Source organism: Triturus cristatus, chromosome 8 (assembly GCF_964204655.1).
Source record: "Triturus cristatus chromosome 8, aTriCri1.1, whole genome shotgun sequence".
Classification (NCBI taxonomy): Eukaryota; Metazoa; Chordata; class Amphibia; order Caudata; family Salamandridae; genus Triturus; species Triturus cristatus.
The window spans coordinates 790283353-790303960 of record NC_140591.1 but is presented as its reverse complement, the minus strand read 5'-3'; the positions used below and the strand labels follow the sequence as shown (position 1 = coordinate 790303960).

General features: G+C 44.5%; 1 protein-coding gene and 1 long non-coding RNA gene across 5 annotated transcripts in view; one reads left to right on the top strand and one right to left on the bottom strand.

Annotated features, from left to right (window-relative positions):
* Positions 1-20608, top strand: part of LOC146805091 (CTP synthase 2) — a 1453753-nt gene that overhangs the window by 302096 nt on the left and 1131049 nt on the right. For all 4 annotated transcript variants that reach the window (XM_085622227.1, XM_085622228.1, XM_085622229.1 and 1 more), the window contains one exon: positions 12234-12350. In XM_085622227.1, the coding sequence (XP_085478353.1) occupies positions 12234-12350 (117 nt within the window). The remainder of the gene's footprint in view (positions 1-12233; positions 12351-20608) is intronic.
* LOC146805092 (uncharacterized) overlaps positions 1-20608 on the bottom strand; it is a 320554-nt gene that overhangs the window by 232380 nt on the left and 67566 nt on the right. The gene's annotated exons all lie outside the window — the stretch shown is intronic.

The window sequence follows — 20608 nt, the reverse complement described above, 5'->3', positions numbered from 1 at the left end:
CCACACCATAAGGGTTGCTTGGCATGGTACAAGGTGATCACTTTAACTAGTGAGCATCATATACCAGGCCAACTTCTCACATTGTGCCAAGCCATTTTCAGCTGAGCATGGGCATTATGTTATGTTATGTTAATAACTTTTATTAGGCGCACAGCTGCCCCAGCGAAGGGGCGTCCTGGCGCCTGATCAGGTACACAACACAACAGGTCAAAGCTGAGGAGAAGAGAAATCAATTAGCAGAGGCAAACAGGTGGGTTTTAATGGCGCGTCTAAAAAGAGTCAGACTATTTAGGGCGCGAATATGTAAAGGAAGGGAATTCCATAGATCAGCCGCCAGAACACGGAAAGAGCGTCCTCCCATCCTACTCAGCCTGAACCTAGGCTTAATCGCCAGATGGTAAGATTCAGACCTGAGGGACCGCGTGGGGACGTATGAAGAAATAAGGCCCGCCAAAGCAGGGGGAGAGGAAAGCTTCAGAATCTTAAATGTCAGACAGAGAGCCTTAAATTTGATTCTCTGTCTGACCGGAAGCCAGTGAAGGGAGGTCAGAACAGCAGAGACAGAACATCATCTCGGAAGGCCAACAATGGCCCGTGGAGCAGCGTTCTGCACCCTCTGAAGCCTAGTAGCCTCAGCCTGGTTGACTCCAAGTAGCAAGGCACTCCCGTAGTCCAGCCGGGAAAGGATAGAGGCCTGAACCACCAGTTGCCGAGTGGGAGGGTCAAAGAATTTGAGGACTGGCCTCAGTCCTCGCAGAATACCAAAGCAGGTAGCTGCTGTCTTCTTTGTATGGCTGGTATAAGAAAGGTTAGAATCCAGCCAAACCCCCAGATTTTTAACTTCGGCCGCTGGGATGGGGGACACCCCCAGTTCGGAAGGCCACCACTGGTCTCCCCAGAGTTCCGCCTGCTTCCCTACAACCAGGACCTCGGTTTTCTTAGCATTGAGCTGTAGGCAGTTGCTACGCATCCAGCTAGCCACAGCTATAAGTCCTGCACGGAACCTGGGCGCAGTCACCTCAGGGTCCCCACTGAGTGTCACCGCCAGCTGCGTGTCGTCGGCATACGATGTCATGGTAAGGCCACATTGCCTGACGACAGCAGCCAGCGGTTTCACATACAAGTTGAACAATGTGGGGCTTAAAGCAGAGCCCTGAGGGACTCCCAGTTCCAAAGAATGGAAAGAGGACTGGCCAGGTGGAATGGCTACTTTGAAAAACCGGTCCGAGAGGAAGGAGCGGAACCACTGAAGAGCCTTCCCCCCAATACCCACTTCCTCCAAGCGCCGCATCAAAATGTCATGAGACACCGTGTCAAACGCGGCGCTCAGGTCTAACAGTAGGAGCGCCGCAGTCTGCCCCGCATCCAGCACTGACCGCAGATGCTCGGTCATAAAGAGCAAGGCAGTTTCAGTGCTGTGTTGAGCGCGGAATCCATTTTGACTCTCGTCAAGAATGTTATTACGAGAGAGGTGGGCAGACAGGATGGAATTCACGTGTGCCTCAGTGACCTTGGCGGTCCAAGGCAGGAGGGAGATGGGCCGGTAATTCTCCGGGAGCAAGGGGTCAGAGTTGGGTTTTTTCAGAATAGGGCTGACCACAGCTTGCTTCCAGGATGGCGGGACCACGCCCTCACTGAGGGAGAGATTAATCAAGTCCAAAATGGGCTCACGACAGAGAGGCGGGAGACGGGTAAGGAACTCCGGCTTCAGTGGGTCTAAGGGGGAGCCAGATTTAATTTTGAGGCTCAGAGTGTCAAATACCTCGTTAGACATGGCCGGCAGGATGGACAGAGTTTCGGACACCGAGACCTTCACATCACTAGGAGCATCCCCGGGAACAGATGGTATAAATCCTCGGTAGATTGTCTGCACCTTCTCCACGAAAAAGGATGCCAAACTTTCACAGTGAGAGTCTGTGCAGATTTCTTGCGAGGTGGCCCGTTTCCCCATCAGGTCTTTGAGTGCCTTGAAGATTAACTTAGAAGGGTTAGGGCTGTTGGAAAACTCAGCTGCATAATAAGCGGCCCGGGTTTGACAGATAGCTCTGTGATAGGTCTTAAGCTGGGCAAAGTACAGCGATTTTAACGTGGGATCAAAGGATTTTCGCCAGGCCCTCTCAGCTTGCCGGCAGGTTCTCTTGTGCTCGGCAAGAGTCTCATTATACCAAGGGCTACGATTTTTAGCGTGACATTTAGCCCAGCGCAGAGGTATAAGAGAGTCGAGGGCAGTAAGGACCCAGTTGCAAAACTGTTCATATCCCTGTTCCACATTCTGCAGTTTGCCTAGGGGTTGTGCCTCCAATATCCTGACAAACTCCTCCAACTTGAGTTTACGCCAATTGCGCTTTAGGATCTGTTTATCCACAGGTTTAAGTTGCGGGTTGTCTAGGGGACATGACACCTTAACCAGCAGATGGTCAGTCCAACCCACCACCATCGGGTCAGATGATCTAGCCCGAACTAAGGTGGTAAAGAAGGGGTCAAGTATATGTCCTCCTATATGGGTGGGGGAGGTGACTAGTTGGTTAAGTTGCATCGCTTCCAGGTCCGCTAACAAGGAGCTGATGGATAGAGATGACGGGCCCGATTCACAGAACTAACTTAAGACAAAATCCTAAACTTACTACCATTTTGGTATTCACAGAAGGCACTTACTCATTTCGGTATTCACAGAAGGCACTTACTCATTTCGGTATTCACAGAAGTTAGGAGTCCTAACTTTAGGACTCCTAAATGCCTTCTGTGAATACCGAAAGTCTTAAAATTAGGATTTTTCTCAGTTTAGTAGTAGTATAGTTAGGACTCCTAACTTTAGGACTCCTAAATGCCTTCTGTGAATACCGAAAGTCTTACAATTAGGATTTTTCTCAATTTAGTAGTCCTAAGTTTAGGACTCCTAACTTTAGGACTCCTAAATGCCTTCTGTGAATACCGAAAGCCTTAAAATTAGGATTTTTCTCAGTTTAGTAGTAGTATAGTTAGGACTCCTAAGTTTAGGACTCCTAAATGCCTTCTGTGAATACCGAAAGTCTTACAATTAGGATTTTTCTCAATTTAGTAGTCCTAAGTTTAGACTTAGGACTACTAAATTGAGAAAAATCCTAATTTTAAGACTTTCGGTATTCACAGAAGGCATTTAGGAGTCCTAAACTTAGGAGTCCTAACTATACTACTACTAAACTGAGAAAAATCCTAATTTTAAGGCTTTCGGTATTCACAGAAGGCATTTAGGAGTCCTAAAGTTAGGAGTCCTAAACTTAGGACTACTAAATTGAGAAAAATCCTAATTGTAAGACTTTCGGTATTCACAGAAGGCATTTAGGAGTCCTAAACTTAGGAGTCCTAACTATACTACTACTAAACTGAGAAAAATCCTAATTTTAAGGCTTTCGGTATTCACAGAAGGCATTTAGGAGTCCTAAACTTAGGACTCCTAACTTCTGTGAATACCGAAATGAGTAAGTGCCTTCTGTGAATACCAAAATGAGTAAGTGCCTTCTGTGAATACCAAAATGGTAGTAAGTTTAGGATTTTGTCTTAAGTTAGTTCTGTGAATCGGGCCCGACGTCTGATCAAGATGTATATTTAAGTCACCTACTATGCTAAAGTTAGCACACCTAGGAGCCAGCGAGCTAACCACATCCGCAAGGGCGGCCTTGAAAGCAGTGTCGTTCCCAGGTGGACGATAGATAAGCACGCCACTGAAGGTAAATTGATGACTGACCTTTACCTTAAACGAGGCGCTTTCACACATTGGAAGATCCAAAGCCTTCCACTCAGCTGGGAAGCAGGATTTAGTCGCCATGGCTATACCACCTCCCCTAGTCGAGCGGTTCAGAGTAAACACCGTGTAGGTAGAGGGGAAAGCCATATTTATAATGGCAGTGTCAGCGTCCTGTGACCAAGTTTCGGTAAGAAAAATGATGTCAGGAAGGTCCGTATCTATCATGTCCCGTAGTGACTGATGGTGCTTGACCAAAGATCTAACATTCAAGCTCCATATATTGCGTTCCTGCTCGGTGCAATCCGTGTGAGTGCCACGGGCAGTCCCTTCAGCAGGGCGCACCCCAATGGGTGTGGCCAGGGAGAAACAGCCGCAAGAACAATCATAAGGTCCCGAGAGAGGAGGTACAGGGACATGGTTACACGCCAGAAGACTGTCTCTTATGGAAAAGAGATCAGCACGATCGTACCTGAGTGTCGCTATGTTACACATGATGGTGCAATGGCAGGAGGCCAGAGTCCATAGCCCGCACCCGCTACCTCGACGCGGACGAGCGCAGACGGGCAGGACTCTGGTACGACTCCGGCTAAGCGACGGCGTCCCACTGCGCGTTCCCGCTGCGCGGGAGAGGACGACTTTAAATAGGCGTCTCCCAAAACAACTCGAGCGTCGGGACGCTCCAAGATGGCGTCCGCGCAAGAACACACTCACCCCAAACAAAGATGGCGCCCACAGCTATCCAGCCCCGGGACCCGGACCCACAAATTAAGTGCGAGTGAGGGGACAGAAGCCCAGCAGAGGCTCCACCTTGAAATATTAAGGTTCAATATTTGGACAGATGGAGTTTTGTTTGACCATATGATAACTGTACATGTGTATGTAATGGCCGCATCCCTTTCAAACAATTGCTTCATACATGCCATATTAAAAAGGCACCAATCATGGCCGAACCCAAGTGTTGGAAATGGCCATTGTTTCCATGGTATGCCCGTAGATTTTGCCTTGACTGTTTTGCCGGCTGTAGAACTCTGTGGACCTTACCTCTACTAACCAGAGGTAAAGTGCCTGTGCAACCCCTTTCAACATTATGAAATTGGTATTCCCCTGATTGGCATTTTTAACTTACCTGTAAGTCCTTATTATATAGTGGTATAAAAGTGTACCCAGGACCAGTGATCTAAATGTCCCAACTAGACTGCAGCACCCATTGCCATCCATTGCAGTTCAGTGTAAACAGGTCTGTAGTCCTACCCACTGCAGCCTGGCTGTGCAGTTTAAACTGCAAATTAGGGGGCACATTTATCACAAATTTTCACAACACAATGCAGGCTTCCTCCCTGCTTCACTGCGCTGTGTGAAAGGGAGAGGGCAGGAATACGCTGTATTTAACATTTTACAGCACATTACTGCTCTCTGCCTATGCTGGCGCACTAACTGCTGCCTAGCGCCAATGCAGGTGCCTATGCCCCCATGGTGCAAGGGTGCCTGCGTTGTAGGCAGCATTGTTTTTTACATGAAGGGGCACCTTCCTGCACAAAAACAATCCTCAGAGGCATTTTCCTGTTTAGGTGTGTGCTGCAGAATGCTGCACACATAGAAAAAGGAAACAATGAGAAGAAATAAACATATTTCTCCTAGATGTGCTTCACCTGGCATAGCATTTTCGTGTTTTCCCGGTCTACCAGTAAAGGTAAATCTTGAAATGTGCCAAAATACATGGGTGGATGCATGGGAACAGCTCTCTGGGGTTGAGTATACAAGGCAGCGATTTGCACTTCCTTGCTTTACATCAGATTTATCAAGCAATGTAGGGCCACGCAAGGTGGCATTGCATGGCTTAGTAAATCTCTCTTGTGTGGCCCAAGGGTGATACTAAACCTTGCTAAATTTGCCCTTAGTTGTGTCAAAACTACCCCCTTTGGACAGGTCTACATCTTCCTTTCAAATATTAGTAAGTTGCCCCTGTTGGACCTGGGCTTTTCTGCAGGGTCACCCCTTAGGTCCTCCATGGACTGGAAACAAGCATCCTGGGACCAGTTTCAGGGAATCACCTCTCATCAGCCTAGCTAGCTTGAACTCAATGGCATAGAAACCATGTCTGGGCATACCCTTCCCACTTAAGTCAACTATAGCAACATAAAAAGATGATGGTTGGAATGGTAAACATTGTCAAACATTCATCCCCAGTACAAAGATCGGGGCCTAAATCTTTAGTTATTTTTGCTCAACATGCCATTTCAGTTTGGACCCAGCCAAAACAAATCAGTCTTGACCCTGCTTCCCTTGAGAACAGTTTAGACTGACGTCCCAGGCCAGGTCATCTCTGGCCTGGAAGCAAGGATCCAGGGACCGGTTTCTGGGTATCACCCCTCATCAGCCAGGCTGGCTTGAATCTAGTGGCATAGTTAGCACGGGACCAGTGTCTGGGCTTATATGGCAACTATATCAATACAAAAAGAAGATGGACGGAATGCTAAACATTGTTGAACATTTACCCCAGTACAGAGATCTGGGCCTAAATCCATCATTTTTTTTGCCCACAATGCCATTCCAGTTTGGACCCAGCCATATGCAAATCAGTCTTGACCCTGCACCGCATGGGAACAGTCCATTCTGTCCATTCTGAACTGCCAAGCAGGTCCTCCCTAGAATGGAAACAAGGATCCTGGGACCTGTTTTGGGATATCACCCCTCATCAGCCTGGCTAACTTGAATCCAATGGTATTGTGAGCACTGAGTGGATTGGGATGCGGCCCGAGCGATTGCTAGTGGCTGAGATTAATTTAAGCATTCCATCCACCACCTTGTTGTTTTTACATTTACCACCCAAAGTGCGCAGAGTATGTCAAGATGTGGGTCCCGAGCTCATTAGGCTGAGAGCAGACAAAAGCTCCTGCCATGTAGGAGAAAATGCAGGTTTCCCTGCCTGCGTCCATGCGGTCAGGGAAACCGCTGTGTCCAGGGGTGGAATCCCCAGGACACAGCATGTAAGATGGCCCACTGGGGCATAGAAAGCTCGGGGAGGGAGGCTGCGTGAGCTCCTCCCCTTCTCTGAACATTTCGGCCATGGGGGTGGTCTCCCCGGGACCTTTAATGGCTCAGGGAGGGGGCCATACACCCCCAGCCCCAGAGTTGCGCTCTCTAGGGCCTTCAATGGCCTACAATGGCTCGGTGAGAGGAGCAGTGCGCCACCTCCTCTTTTCACATGCAGCCCTTGGGTGGGTTCCCTGGGGCGGGATCCTCGGGGCCTACAATGGCTTGGGGAAGGGGTCTGCATGGCCCCTCCTCTTAGGAAATGCAGTCCCGGAGTGGTCTCCATGGGGCCTATAAATGAACAATGCAGCCCTAGTTGGGCCTAGAGGGGTAGATTATTGTTACCCTGCCCCCTTATTTGTTTTTTTTACTTCTGGACAGGAGACTAAATACCCAAGTGGAGTAATGGCTCCCAGCAACTTTTTTCTCATGTTGCTGGCAGCCAATCAGAATGCTCGCTCCTGCAGGAGTTTGAGACTGCCAGCATAGTTTGTTGTTTGGTCATGTAGAAGCTTTTGTATTTGTAACTACAGGTAATTGCTGTTACTTCATTCAGTGTAGTGTGTTTCAATATGATGGCCGAACCGATGTCAGTCGAGATACATATTGCTTTCTGTTGGAAATGGCCCTTTTTGCAGGGTCATCCCTAAGCTTTTTGCCTTCCTCCTGGATTTTTCCTAACCTGTTTTTGTTGACTTTATGACTCTGGGCACTTTACCACTGCTGATCAGTGCTAAAGTGCATATGCTCTCCCTGTGTAAATATGACATGTGAATTGGTATATCCATGATTGGCTTATTTGGTTTACCTGTTAGTCCGTAGTAGCGTGGCCTGTGTGTGCCCAGGGCTGGTAAACCAAATGCTGCTGGTGGGCCTGCAGCGCTGGTTTGCACCACCCACAGAAGCAGCTTGTAAAGTGTGTCTCAGACCTGCCACTGCAGAGTCTGTGTGCAGTCTAGAACTGCCATCTTGGCTGTGAAGTGCACCCACTTCCCAGCCCTTGAACATTCCCTTGGCATCATGTAAGCCACCCCTATGGTAGGGTGCATTATATGTGTACGGTAGGACATGTTCTGATGTGTGTAGCATGTCCTGGTAGTGAATTACCCCCAATTTCGTTTTTCACTACTGTAAGGCTACCTGTTCTCCATAGGCCAGAATGGGCAGTTTGACTATTACATTCTATAGTCCTAACTGACCCAAAGAACATGGTAGAAAAACGAACTTAGTATGCCTGAGCTCAGAATATTAAAATACATCTTTTAGTGAAGTTTATTTTTGTATTCTGTGTTTGAAAATACCACTTTTAGAAAGTAGGTATTTTCTTGCCTAAGCCTTCCAGTGTGCTCTGCTGTTATGTGTATTGGCTGTCTGGTTTTGGAGTGACAGGGCTGGGGAATTCCAGGAGACAGGGTGAGGTGTCCCAGTGGTGAATAGAGAGATCTGCATCTAGATGGGTGGGAGGAGTTGCACCTGGGAGATGAATAGGGCTGTGCCTTCCCTCCTCAATGCTGGCTCCACCTCCTGTGGTGCGTCTGATGGCAGACCCCCGCTTTCTGAAAGGAAGGATGCAGCCTGGTAAACAAAGTGCTCCAGGACTGGACAGAACTGGTTCTGGCTGGGTTCAGTGACTTGTAGCTTCTGAGAACAAAGACTTTTGAGGTATAAATATCTGTGCTGAAACCCCTACAATTTGTATTGCTCCTGGACAACAAGAAGAACCTCTGTCCGTGTAACTGAAGGAATCTGCAAGAGAAGGACTGTCTTTGTGCTTGTGTGCTGTTTCTTGGACTGGCCTGCAGTGGTTACTACTGGACTTGGAAGAAGAGGGAAAGGACTTTAAAGGAACTTTTATTTTTGCTACAGCAATCACCCAAGGGCTAGAAGAGAGCTAGCCTCCTGCAGGAGTCTCAGGCACATCAGACTCCACCACCAGCCTCCTATTTCCTCCCAGCGAGGATTTCTATCTGCAGGTGAGGCTCCTGTGAGTTCCAGGGCCTCTAGTTCTACTGTGGAGAAGAGAGTGCTGAAAATCGTCGCTAACGCCCGTTAGCGAGACGCCGCAGCTGAAGAGCGTAAGGAAAATCATCCCACCGCTGCCACCAATGTTAGAAATGGGGGTCTCTAGTTGGTAATGGCTGGCCACTGTCCAAGTAGGGACCCTTCTTCCTAAGTCAGAGTAAGCAGTGAATTTCGATGACTACCCAGCGGCGGCCGGCACAAGTAAGTGAGGTGGGACAATGGAGTGGGACGGGGCGGGGCAGGGTGGGAGTGTTGGAAAGCCGACAGACGACAGAATACGTATAATTAAATAAAGAAATAATACCTATTTCATAGTCTGTCGACTTCCCCTTCCTGCTGCGCCCCGCGGCGCTTACCTGTGCCGGCCGCAGCTGTGACTATCATGCCCATTGGGCAGTGTGATGCCCAATCTGCAATGCCATGGTGGAGAAAAACTCTAAATCTGGACGATGCACATTCACGATGTCAACCTTGGTGATCCGCCTATGCTACTAGTGGACAACTTGAACACAGACTAACCTTCGGCAGCCATGTTGTGACCTTGGAGGACAAACTGATAGTCTGACTGCGCACTTAATATGGCAAGTGGTAAACCACTGCACCTGCAAGTTTTGCCAGCTGCCAAGGCCGCGCCTCTGCAGACCAGCTTTCAAACTGTAAGTCAACCCACATACTCCGGTCTTAGGGATTTTGATGATGGGAGAAGATGTAGGAGGAAGGAGAGGGGTGATGAAAAGGTAAAATATAAACACTGAATTATTTCACTGTAAACACGTAGCGTACTAGAGCTTCCTGTGTAAGTGACCTTCCAACTTGAACAAGCATTGCAAAACCAATATGTCTGGCTCTAAAGCACTGTTGCGTGCAACAGCAAACATGCACACATGTGCATGGACTATTTGAGACATGTCTCTAAAATCTGCCTCATTCCATGCCTGCTATGTTTGTGTCCTGATTTTTATTCCCCAAGCTTGCCTGGCAAAACAACAGTTTTTGTGATTGGAAAAAGTGGATAAACACATAGGAGGCATGGAAATACATGTCATAAATATTAACTGTGCTCACTTTTGAATTCCTGAGTTTGTTTGTGTTAGTTTCTTTTTTTATAGGAGCAGACTTTGAGATTTAAACTAGAATGTTTTGCTGTCCCTTAAATATATGTCCTCAAGTACAGTTTAATGCATTTTTTCACGCAGTTCACTTTTTTGAGCTTGTCTCATTAAGGGGTCCTGCGGTGTTGCATGGTAATTCTGCAAACCTGGAGTTAACAATGCTGGGGGATCACAACTTGAAAGGTGCAAAATAAATGGTGATTCACGTTTGAATCTTAATAATCTCCTGAACATGAGGAATTACTGAAGGATCGAAGGGGGAGATGTGATAAGAATGGATTTGGTAAGAGTCATTGCAGACTGCACGCTAAATTTTAAAGAATCCATTATGTTTTTGCAAACCGATCTTTGCAATAATAGATCAGTTTGCAAAAACCTGATTCGTAGTGGGTCGCAATTCGACCTATCTCATGAATAATAATGAGGTAGGATGCAAATTGTGACCCTTTGTGAATGGCAGCAATCACAGGGATGGTGGCCTGCTGAGGTTAGCAGACCACCTTGTCTGTGAGTGCTTTTAAATAAAGAATGGTTCTCCTCAAAGGAAAATGGGATGCGTTTTAAAAAAATAATTAAACTTAGAACTAACATTTTTAATGGACCACAGCCGTCTCTTAAGAAATATTTTTTTCAACATTCACATTGGGGGAAGGGAACCCTTGGTTACCTTTCGTTAGTCAGTAAATCATTAATACATTCTACTGCAATTCAGTATTTGGAAGGGGTGCCCCAAACATGCCCCTTTTAAATACTGAAACAGACTGTAGTCGCAATCCAGATTGCGGTTCAATAATGTGTTCCTGAATTGCAGTGAATTGTCTTACAAGCAAAATTACTTTTTGCCTTCACAAACAGCCCAATTGGGCAAGGCCGAGCACTAAACAAGTGTGCGCCGCCATTATGGCAGTCGCACCGGTCCCCGGGGGCTAGGAAGAGGTGGGAGGACTCCCACCTCCCCTGAGGATCCATTAGGCGGTGTATGGAGGGGCATGAACCGGAAGCACTTTAGTTCTTCCGGTTCACGCGGGCTCCCAACTTTGGGGGGCTGACCATTTAGACCAGCCTGGCCCGTGCCTCCCCTTAAAAGTGGGTGTGGGGAGCAGAACAGTCTAAGGCAGGCATATTAAATATGTTTCTCGGTGATGTATTTGCATTGTTCTTTTAACTTTCATTGCAGGTATCTTAAGAGATAAGATTGAATGTAAATATGATGATTCTGTGAATTTGTAATAAAAGTGTCTATTTGTAATTGTGTCCATACAGGATTTTTAATGAGAAGTTATGTAGTTGAAATGTATAACATTTAATAAAATCTCAGTACATGAAATTTTGTTTTCAGGCAATAATGTCGTATTTAGTTGTGTGTGTGTGTGTCTCCGGTCAGACGGTAAGGTCATGATTGGTAAGCATAGTCTTCAGTCATTAGCGGTCAGAACCATGTAACTCCAGGGGCAATGACAGCCGGTAGGTAAGCTGTCAGGGTGCGGGGGCCGGGGGAGACACTCTTCCCAGTGGGCCTGTGGCCACCCTCGCATGCGCATGCGCGTCAGGGCGCAAGTATGCAGAATTTTGCAGCCTCCGTTTATGGAGTTTAAGGCACAGGGCTTAGGGGGGGTCCTGGGGGAGAATATCGGTCCGATAAGCTGTACTCCCTGCGCAAGCCTACTCCGGCGGAGTAATTTGTAGTTTGCTGGGATGTAGAGGCTGCCAGTCATTGACCTTGCCGTAGGCTCTAGAGGGGACACGCAGAAAGTGAATATATGCATTGTTAGATCTACGGTAGTAGTGTCGTGTGTATTAGAGTTTAAGGGCAGCCACGTTGCATCATCTGCCTAACAATGTATCCGGACTTTCTGCGTAATTGTACATAATGTGAATAAATAATGTTTTTTAATTCTGTAATAAATACGGCCGGGGGTTACACCCCCAATCCAAAAGTTGGTGTGGTCTTATTAATTGCCTTGAAGGAGGGAGGGAAACCCCATCCATACAAGGGCTGCGGGTACAAAAGGTAAATAGGGGACTTGGGGAGTACCTGGCCATATCTCTGAATCCGACATTTTGAGAACGCAAAAGAGCTGTATTCATCAGCCCCAATAGCATACCGGCTCTGGTAATTCAGCATTCTCCCCACAGTTTCTCATAGAGATAGGAGCTGTTTTCTGCAATCTCCAGGGGAATAATAATGGTACTGTGGACATCATAATTCTTTCTATTGAGGGTTACAGACCTCTCGTAATAAAGGACCAACAGAAGAGGCATCTCTCTTGTAGGAGACATCTTTTGAATTACCTTGTTCTATCCGTCAGTGCATGACAAATATCCCATTCTCTTTTTTTCAGCTTGGTGGCACTATTGGAGACATTGAAGGAATGGCATTTGTTGAAGCATTCAGGCAGTTCCAGTTCAGAGTTAAAAGAGATAACTTCTGTAATATACATGTCAGCCTGGTACCCCAGGTAAGATGTCGTGCAGTCGTGTAAATGAAGTCTGAATGTGAAACAGGTTCATCTTCGTACACTTGTTTTTCTGTCCCTACTCAGTATTCACCCGCTTCTTCTAGAGGCGCATGGCCATATGGCCAGAGCTGCTGTCTTTGGAACAGAGGACCTGGGTTTGACTTCTGGCATCTTGGCCCATCATTTAATCTCCCATACCTTCAAAATAAATCTGGTGTTCATGTATAGTGCCCCCAAGCTTTGTTCCGATTTTGTGCTGTATAAAACTGCTAAAAACAAAAACAGTATGTGCCCAGTAATTTGTGGGGGCCTTGTAGCTGTGCACCATGTTCACACTGAGGACACGTAAAGAATTTTGCCTCTGATTTACAAAAGTTTGTGTTGAGTTTGTGTTATTATTTAAATGTAGATCCAACGCAAAGTCTTCTGCTAGGATTTACAAACCAAGCTTAGCGGTGGTGGTCTAGCGGCTAGGGCGGTCGAGCTCAAATCTGGAGAACCGGGTTCGATTCTCCATAATGACGCTCAACATCCTGTGATTCTGGGCAAATCACTTAATCTCCCCGTGCCTAACAAATTAAAATGATGTGCCCTTGTGTAAGGTAACTGGTGCTCATGTTAAGCGCTCTGATACCTTTGTGTTAAGTTCGCACTATATGAAACTCCCCCCAAAAATGAAAAAAACTTGCAAATCTTGATTTGCATTGATTTATAAGAAAAAGTAATGCAACACAGAGCAGTGTACCGCCTTGCTTTACTTTGCATTAGGGAGGCTTTCCATGATTGGTGCACCGGTGTTCCTGTGAATCCCACATGGATTTTGACACACTTGTAGAAATGGATTTATGCTAAAATCCTGCAGTTTCCTGAAGCTGGCATAGCAATAAGAAACACTTTTATTTCTCCTTATTTGTATTTTTCGTCTTTGATGTATGTTGCATTCTGTAGCACATATACATAGAGAAAACTGCCTTTGAGCATAGTTTTTGTGAAGGAAGGGCCCCCTTCCCGCACACAAACTATGCTAACCACTTGCACTATGGTGCAACTAGGTCTGCTTTGACGGTATAAAGTGTGCCAGCAATAGGAAGAGAGGAGAACACCGGCACATCTGTGCTGCTTTGCAGTATTTATTGTAAATATGGGTCTTTATGTTATGTTGTGATTATTATTGTTGGTAGTATGCACCACGTGTCATGTGTTTACCTTTAAGATGTGTGTTAGAGCGATCTTGGAATGCTGCTAGGTAAGGAGCATTCGAGTCCTCTTGGTCAGTTGTAGCTGTACCTTGGGACTGTGAGCTGCGTATCCTGGCGCTCGCCTGTTTCTTCATTATAATTATATATCTTCAATAAATATATTGAAGTCACCCTGCGACCTGTCATCACTTCAATTGGCGACGAGTGGGGAGCTGAAACAAAAATCTATTGGGAGGAATTTTTTGACTTAGTCAGACAACTACGAGACGTTAAGTGATGTACTGGAAAAGACCCTTGTGAAAACTTCTCGTCGGGTGATAAGAAGAAAAACGATTACGGAGACAAAGAAGTACAGTTTTGTAAGTTTCTGAGGCTTATTTGTAGAAGTGGATTGTGGCAGTTGAAGTGTCCGCGTCGGCTGCATCTTTCAAGCAGCGGGGACATTCTGAATGCGAGCATCACGCTGAACTCCTGACCTCCTGACATAAGCGGAGATTGCTAGCTACGTCAGGAGCATGCGTGGTACTGGAGAACGCGAAAACATCATCGCGCAAGGTCACGTTGCGTGACCTTGCGTAGCGGCCATTTTGTTTAAAATAAATAAATAAATAAATCCACAGCAAGTACGAGCACTCACCGGCCCTCCGCGTGGTTACAGAAGGAATTCCACCACGGGAGGCCGGTAATGAAGGGAAACTTATAACAGACGACTGTGAAAAACAGGTGAGACTGTCGGGTCATAGTAGCATTATTTTGTGGAACTATTGAATATTGTATTAAATAAGACAGATACAAATATAATAATAATAATTATAATATTCGAGTATCTTTTGGATATATCCTACAACTGATATTTTATATATGGATGAAGGGGATCACAAGGCCAATGTTGTAGAAGGAAATACGGCACAACAACATTTTTCTATCAGTACTCCACACCCCTTTTGGGCTACAGGACCAGAGCCTAGTATTAAATGGATGGAATATTTTATAAATTACATTTGTGCAATAGATGAGGCAGGGAAGATGAAACCTGAACAGAAGAAGAGGATACTCCTTCATTCCTTAGGACTTGTTGGATTGAAAACTCATTCTCGAATGTCTAAGATTTTGGATGCCAATTTAGATGCCTTTGAAAACACTCTCAATGATATGGACAGGTGCTTTGCTCCAAAGGTTTGCGTAGGAGTAATAAGGCACAGATTCTTTCAAAGGAAGCAGACTAAAAATGAAACAGTTGATGAGTGGTTGGATGATTTTAAAAAATTAGCTATTGACTGCAAATTTGATAATCTGCATGATGATCTAATACGGGACCAGTTAGCCGTGCATAATAATAATTCACCCATACAGGACTGCTTATGGGTGAATGGTGATGCACCACTCGATGATGTTTTGGCTATAATGAGGAAATCAGAAATGTCTGGTAGATGTGCGAATATGATTAAAGAAGCAGAGAAAGAATCTGGAAAGACACCGGGCGCTGTGTTTAAAATACAAAGTAAAGTTAAAAGCAATTCTCAACAAACTCAAGGAAGATGGACAAACCAGCCGTTAAAGAACCAGGGGAGAGATTTTAAGACTGATGATAGAAGATGCTATCGTTGTGATAATAGAGATCATTTGGCCTTTAGCAAACTGTGCCCGGCTTTAAGAAAAAACTGTGGTATTTGTGGTCTGTTAGGACACTTTACTAAAATGTGCCGTAGACGCAGCAATGTAAAATATATATGGAATGATGACAAATGTGATGATGAAGATGGTGATGGGGCAGACAATTGCGTGAAGAATGTGAGAGGCAATTTCATTTTAAACAATAAGGATGATTCTATGGAAGGTAAACCTATTTGCGAATTGTCCTTAGGTGGTGTGAAAGTAAATGTTTACGCAGATTCAGGATCTCCTTACACCATTATAAACGAAGAGGTATGGAAAAGGAAATTCGTCGATAAAATTGGAGATCAGTTGAATGCGTCAGATGTGAATCCAGTGAGTTATACAGGAGAGAAGATTGACATGTTAGGATTCAGGTGGTTAACTTTTCTTTTTAAAGGAAGATCTACAAGAGGGAAGTTGTATGTACCTAAGGTGGGACCATCTGTATTGGGCTGGTTTGACCAGAAAGACTTACGCATAATATTAGATCCTAATAGTGAGGAAAAAGTACTTATTATGGATGAATGCAGTAAGATGGGCGAGGTGCTGAACAAGAAATTTCCTAAAGTATTTGGAAAAGAGTTGGGGGACTTAGAGGCTTCGAACACAGAATTGTCCTTAAAGGTGATGCTCAACCAAAAGTACACAAGGTTAGACCTATCCCTATGCTAATTAGAGAAGAAGTCAAAAGAGAAATACAAAGTTTGTTGTTAAAAGGAGTCATTGAAGAAGTTGAAACATCTGAATGGATTTCTCCGGTCGTGGTTGCCCGCAAACCTAACAGAAAGATTTGTTTGTGCATTGATTTGCGCCATTTGAATAATAATATAGTAATTGAAAGGAAGTTCCCACTACCCAAAATAAATGAGATGATTTCTTCTTTGAGAGGGGCGACGTGGTTTTCTACCATAGACCTCTCCGCCGCTTATCATCAGGTGGTGTTAGAGCCGGAATCGAGAAGTCTCACGGCTTTTATTACCCCTTTTGGGTACTACCAGTTTAGACGTATGCCTTTTGGGCTTGCATCAGCTGCGGCAGTCTTTCAAAGACTCATGCATAGATTGTTTGGGGAAATGGAGGGGGTTTGTTTCTTTCCAAGATGATATCTTGATAGCAGCGGTCAACAAAGAGGAGCATGATACCAAGTTAATACAGGTCCTAGAAACATTACAGTCTGCTGGGTTAACGGTTGAATGTCTCGTACTTGGGCCACATTATAAGTGAGGAGGGAGTTAAGCCGAAACCGTCGCTAGTTGAGAATATCATTAAATCACCTGCTCCCACTTCTAAGGGGGAAATAAGATCATTTCTGGGCATGGCGGAATATTGCGCAAAATTTATAAAAAAAATTGCATCAAAAGTTTACAATATTCGGTCTCTCTTAAAGAAGAATGCTAAATTTGTATGGTGTAAGGAGTGTGAGAGAGAATTTGCAGAGATCAAGGTGGACCTACAGGCTGTAAATGCTCTAACTAGCTTCGACCCTAACTTAGAATGTTTATTGACTACGGATGCTAGCGACAAGGGGTTAGGTGCGGTTTTATCACAAAAAGGAGAAGAGGGAAAGAGAAAATAATTTTGTTTGCTTCTAGAGCTCTATCCCCTGCAGAAAGTAAGTACCCTATTATACAGAGAGAAGCATTGGCTTGTGCAAGGGCCTTAGAACATTTTTGTGCTTTTGTGTGGGCGAAACCTGTGACTATTCGCAATGATCAACGACCCCTTGTTCACATTCTGTCAAGTGAGGGTACTGCAGTTGCTTCTGCTAGATTAGCCAGGATATCTATGAGGATGAAGGAGTACATCTACAAAATGGTTTATGTACCGGGCAGAGATAATGTTGTGGTGGATTGTTTATCCAGGTTACCCACTCCATTAGAGGAATGTGTTGATGACCCGTGGGGGAATTGTAGCGTAGCGTTCATACATGATTCAGGTACACCTGCCATTAGTAAAAAGGAATGGCTGGAGGAACAATCTAAAGATGAGGCATTGGAGAGAGTGTTGGGATACATTTGTAAAGGGTGGCCAAAGAAAGGAAATATCATGGGAAATTTGAAATCCTTTTGGGAGGTACGGATGGAACTTTCCTTAGGCAAAGATTTATTATTGAGAGGTGACAGAATCGTTCCTCCGAGAGCGTTACGTAAAAGAGTATTACAATTATGTCATGAAAAAACATTTTGGTATTGTCAAGACCAAATTGATTGTGAAAGGAATGTTTTGGTGGCCAGGAATTGATAAAGAAATTGAGAGTTTTGTTAAAGGTTGTCCAGTTTGTTGATCAGCAGACAAATCTCTAAAAACTTTGAAACCCACAATGAGTGAAGGGTTAATTCCAAGTCTTCCTTGGGACACAGTAACTGTGGATATTTTTGGACCTGTGGGTGAGTTGAGGGAATTTGGTTTGGTGGCTATTGACCTTTTTACTAAGTGGCCTATTGTTAAATTTGTGGGAAAGGCGGATACACACACTGTTCTTAAATTTTTGGATAACATTTTTGTAATGGAGGGCTTACCTGTTTGCCTTTTGACGGACAATGGGGTGCAATTTCTATCCAACATGGCTAACGATTATTTTGAGAGATGTGGTGTGAAGCATAAAACCACAGTGCTATATAATCCAAGTGGGAACGGCACTGTGGAGCGGTATAATAGGGTGATCAAAGGTGTCATACAAGAGCCAATGAACAAAAACTTAGATTGGAAAGTGCAGGTACAAAAGGCAGTGTGGTCTTATAGAGTCACTTCTCAAATTGATACTGGATTGTCTCCTTTTGTCATGATGAGGGGTAGAACACCTAGGTGTAAGTTTAACCCTGGTTGGCTTGTGCAGTGTAAAGTGCAACAATGGTCCCCTACAGATGTGAAAAAGAAGTTGGATTTAGTACATTCAAAAACCAAAGAATACTATGACAAGCACCATGGTACTAAGGAAGTTTCTATTAATGTGGGGGACTGGGTTTGTGTTAAAAAAACGTTCAAGGTCACTAAAGGTGAAAGTAGATTTGAAACACCTAAACTGGTAGTGGAAGTCTTAAGGAATTCTGTTAGACTTAAAGATGGAAGAGTTTGGAATCTAAAAGACATGCCGTCGTTAGTAACCAAAATCATGTTGATAACAATCAAATACATGATCATAGTGGAGATTTTGAATGGATTGAAGATTATTTTGACAATAGTAATTTACAATCTCGGTTAGCTACTGAAGATTCTCAAGAATCTGTGGTTGTTCAGAAGGAACAGAATGGAAAATTGTGTGTGTCCACCAGCGATGGAACTCCTGATGCATCCTTTTCTTCCCTTAGGGAGGGGGAAGGGTCTTTTAGTAATCCTTCTGACGTTGAACCTTGTCAGGAGAGTATTAACTCTAAAGTTGGTGATGCTGGTTGTAATAAGAGAAAAAGAGCCTTGCCTAATTGGCTTAAAGAATATGTAATGTAACTTACATTGTATTATGTTCTTGGTGTTCTATTCTTTGACTTTTATATTTGTTTGTTTTATTGTTGTTATTATTTTATTGTATTAAGTTTCATTTTTTTTTTTTTGTTCATTAGAGAGGGGGGATGTGTTATGTTGTCGTTATTATTGTTGGTAGTATGCACCACATGTCATGTGTTTACCTTTAAGATGTGTGTTAGAGCGAGCTTGGAATGCTGCTAGGTAAGGAGCATTCGAGTCCTCTTGGACAGTTGTAGCTGTACCTTGGGACTGTGAGCTGCATATCCTGGCGCTCGCCTGTTTCTTCATTATAATTATATATCTTCAATAAATATATTGAAGTCACACTGCGACCTGTCATCACTTCATTTTACTTCTACCCCTCATCTGGACTTGAATCTGATGGTAATCTCTGTCGAGTTTTCTGATTGAGTAAGATACATCTTTACAGCTTGCATTGCCTTTAGATGGTTTGTTGTTGTTTTGTTCCCGTTCTAAAACCACACAGTGCTCCAGCACTACCACATAAGCCAGAAATCAACCTGGTGTTCATTTGTTAAATGAGGGTTGCAATGTTTGTATGAACGTTGATCGTTTTTATATTGGAGTCTGAGATTCACTGTTATTGTGTATTTCACTCCAATCATCATTTTTTCCTCTCAATTGCGAATTGCATGATTCACATTGTCCTGTATTACTGATAACATTAATTATTTGTCTTACTTGATGAGATCTTCCAAAGAGTAAGGTGGCAGAGGAGTCTAGAATTAGAAGCTGTTCTGGGTTAAATCCATTGGAACCCTCTTTTTACTCTTACATCCACTCTATGTGATATTTGCCTTTAGTTCCAGAACGAATAGGTTGCGCTGCAATCTTATCCTAATTCCATCCAAGTGATCGAATAATAGCTTTTACGAAACAAAACCTAGTTAAATGCACGTGATGTATTTTGCTTTGAGGAAGTGACTTAACTTATGTGTTGTAGACTGCAGAGGATAACATGTTAAGCTGCAGACCTAGGACAGGCGGTTATGTAGGACATTGTCCACCTTAGGGATTCATTTCGAGGTTGGCGGTAATGAGGCATTAGGCACAAATTGGGGAATACCCAGTTTGTCAGCTTCTTAGTTGAACGCATTTACAGTGACTGCGCAGCATCTCAAACACCCGTACTGGCATGTAAACGCCAACTGATGTCAGAAGCCTCGCCAGACTTAATGTGGGTCTTTTGACCTCATCTTACTCTTTCTCCTTGTACTGTTCATGGCACACCTAAGAGAGAAAAGGCTCCTAGCACATCAGGGTCATTGTTGTTTTTTCAAAACCAAACCCTCACTTTGGAAATCTGTCTTTGGAAAACAAAAAAAATGGAACTCGGCTACCATGCCACCATAGCATGGCATGGCAGACCATCCAACATTGTTCTTTTTTACTTAACACTTTTTGTGAAAAAGAGGTGCCAAGTCCATGGATGTTGATTCACCAAATTCCAGGGGCAAGGAAGTGACGTGACATGCCCTTTGATCCCAATGACATTATATGAAGTGACATCATATGAACTTTGACCTTGCTGGAATTAACAAAAGTGAAATTAAAGAAACCTACATTTAGAGGTAACGAAGACCAAAAAAACATTTAATGAGCATTTTTCTAATCATCCAAAAAATAATTACTGACGCTCCTGAAACAGAACGTCAAGGGGCAGATTTGCTAACATTTCACGCAAACCAGCGCAGCAACTGCACCGCCTTGTGTGAAATGTAGAGAGCAGTACAGTGCGTTATCTGCTCAGCTACGGTACTATTTCCATCTCTCCCTGTGCTGTGGAGGCTGCCCTGCACTAATGCACACACCCTTGCACCATAGAGCAAGGCTGTCTGCATTCTGTCAGGCACAGGTTTTGTCCTGGTAGGGCACACCCTTTTGTATGTGTGATACGTGCAGTGCACAAGAAATGTTGGA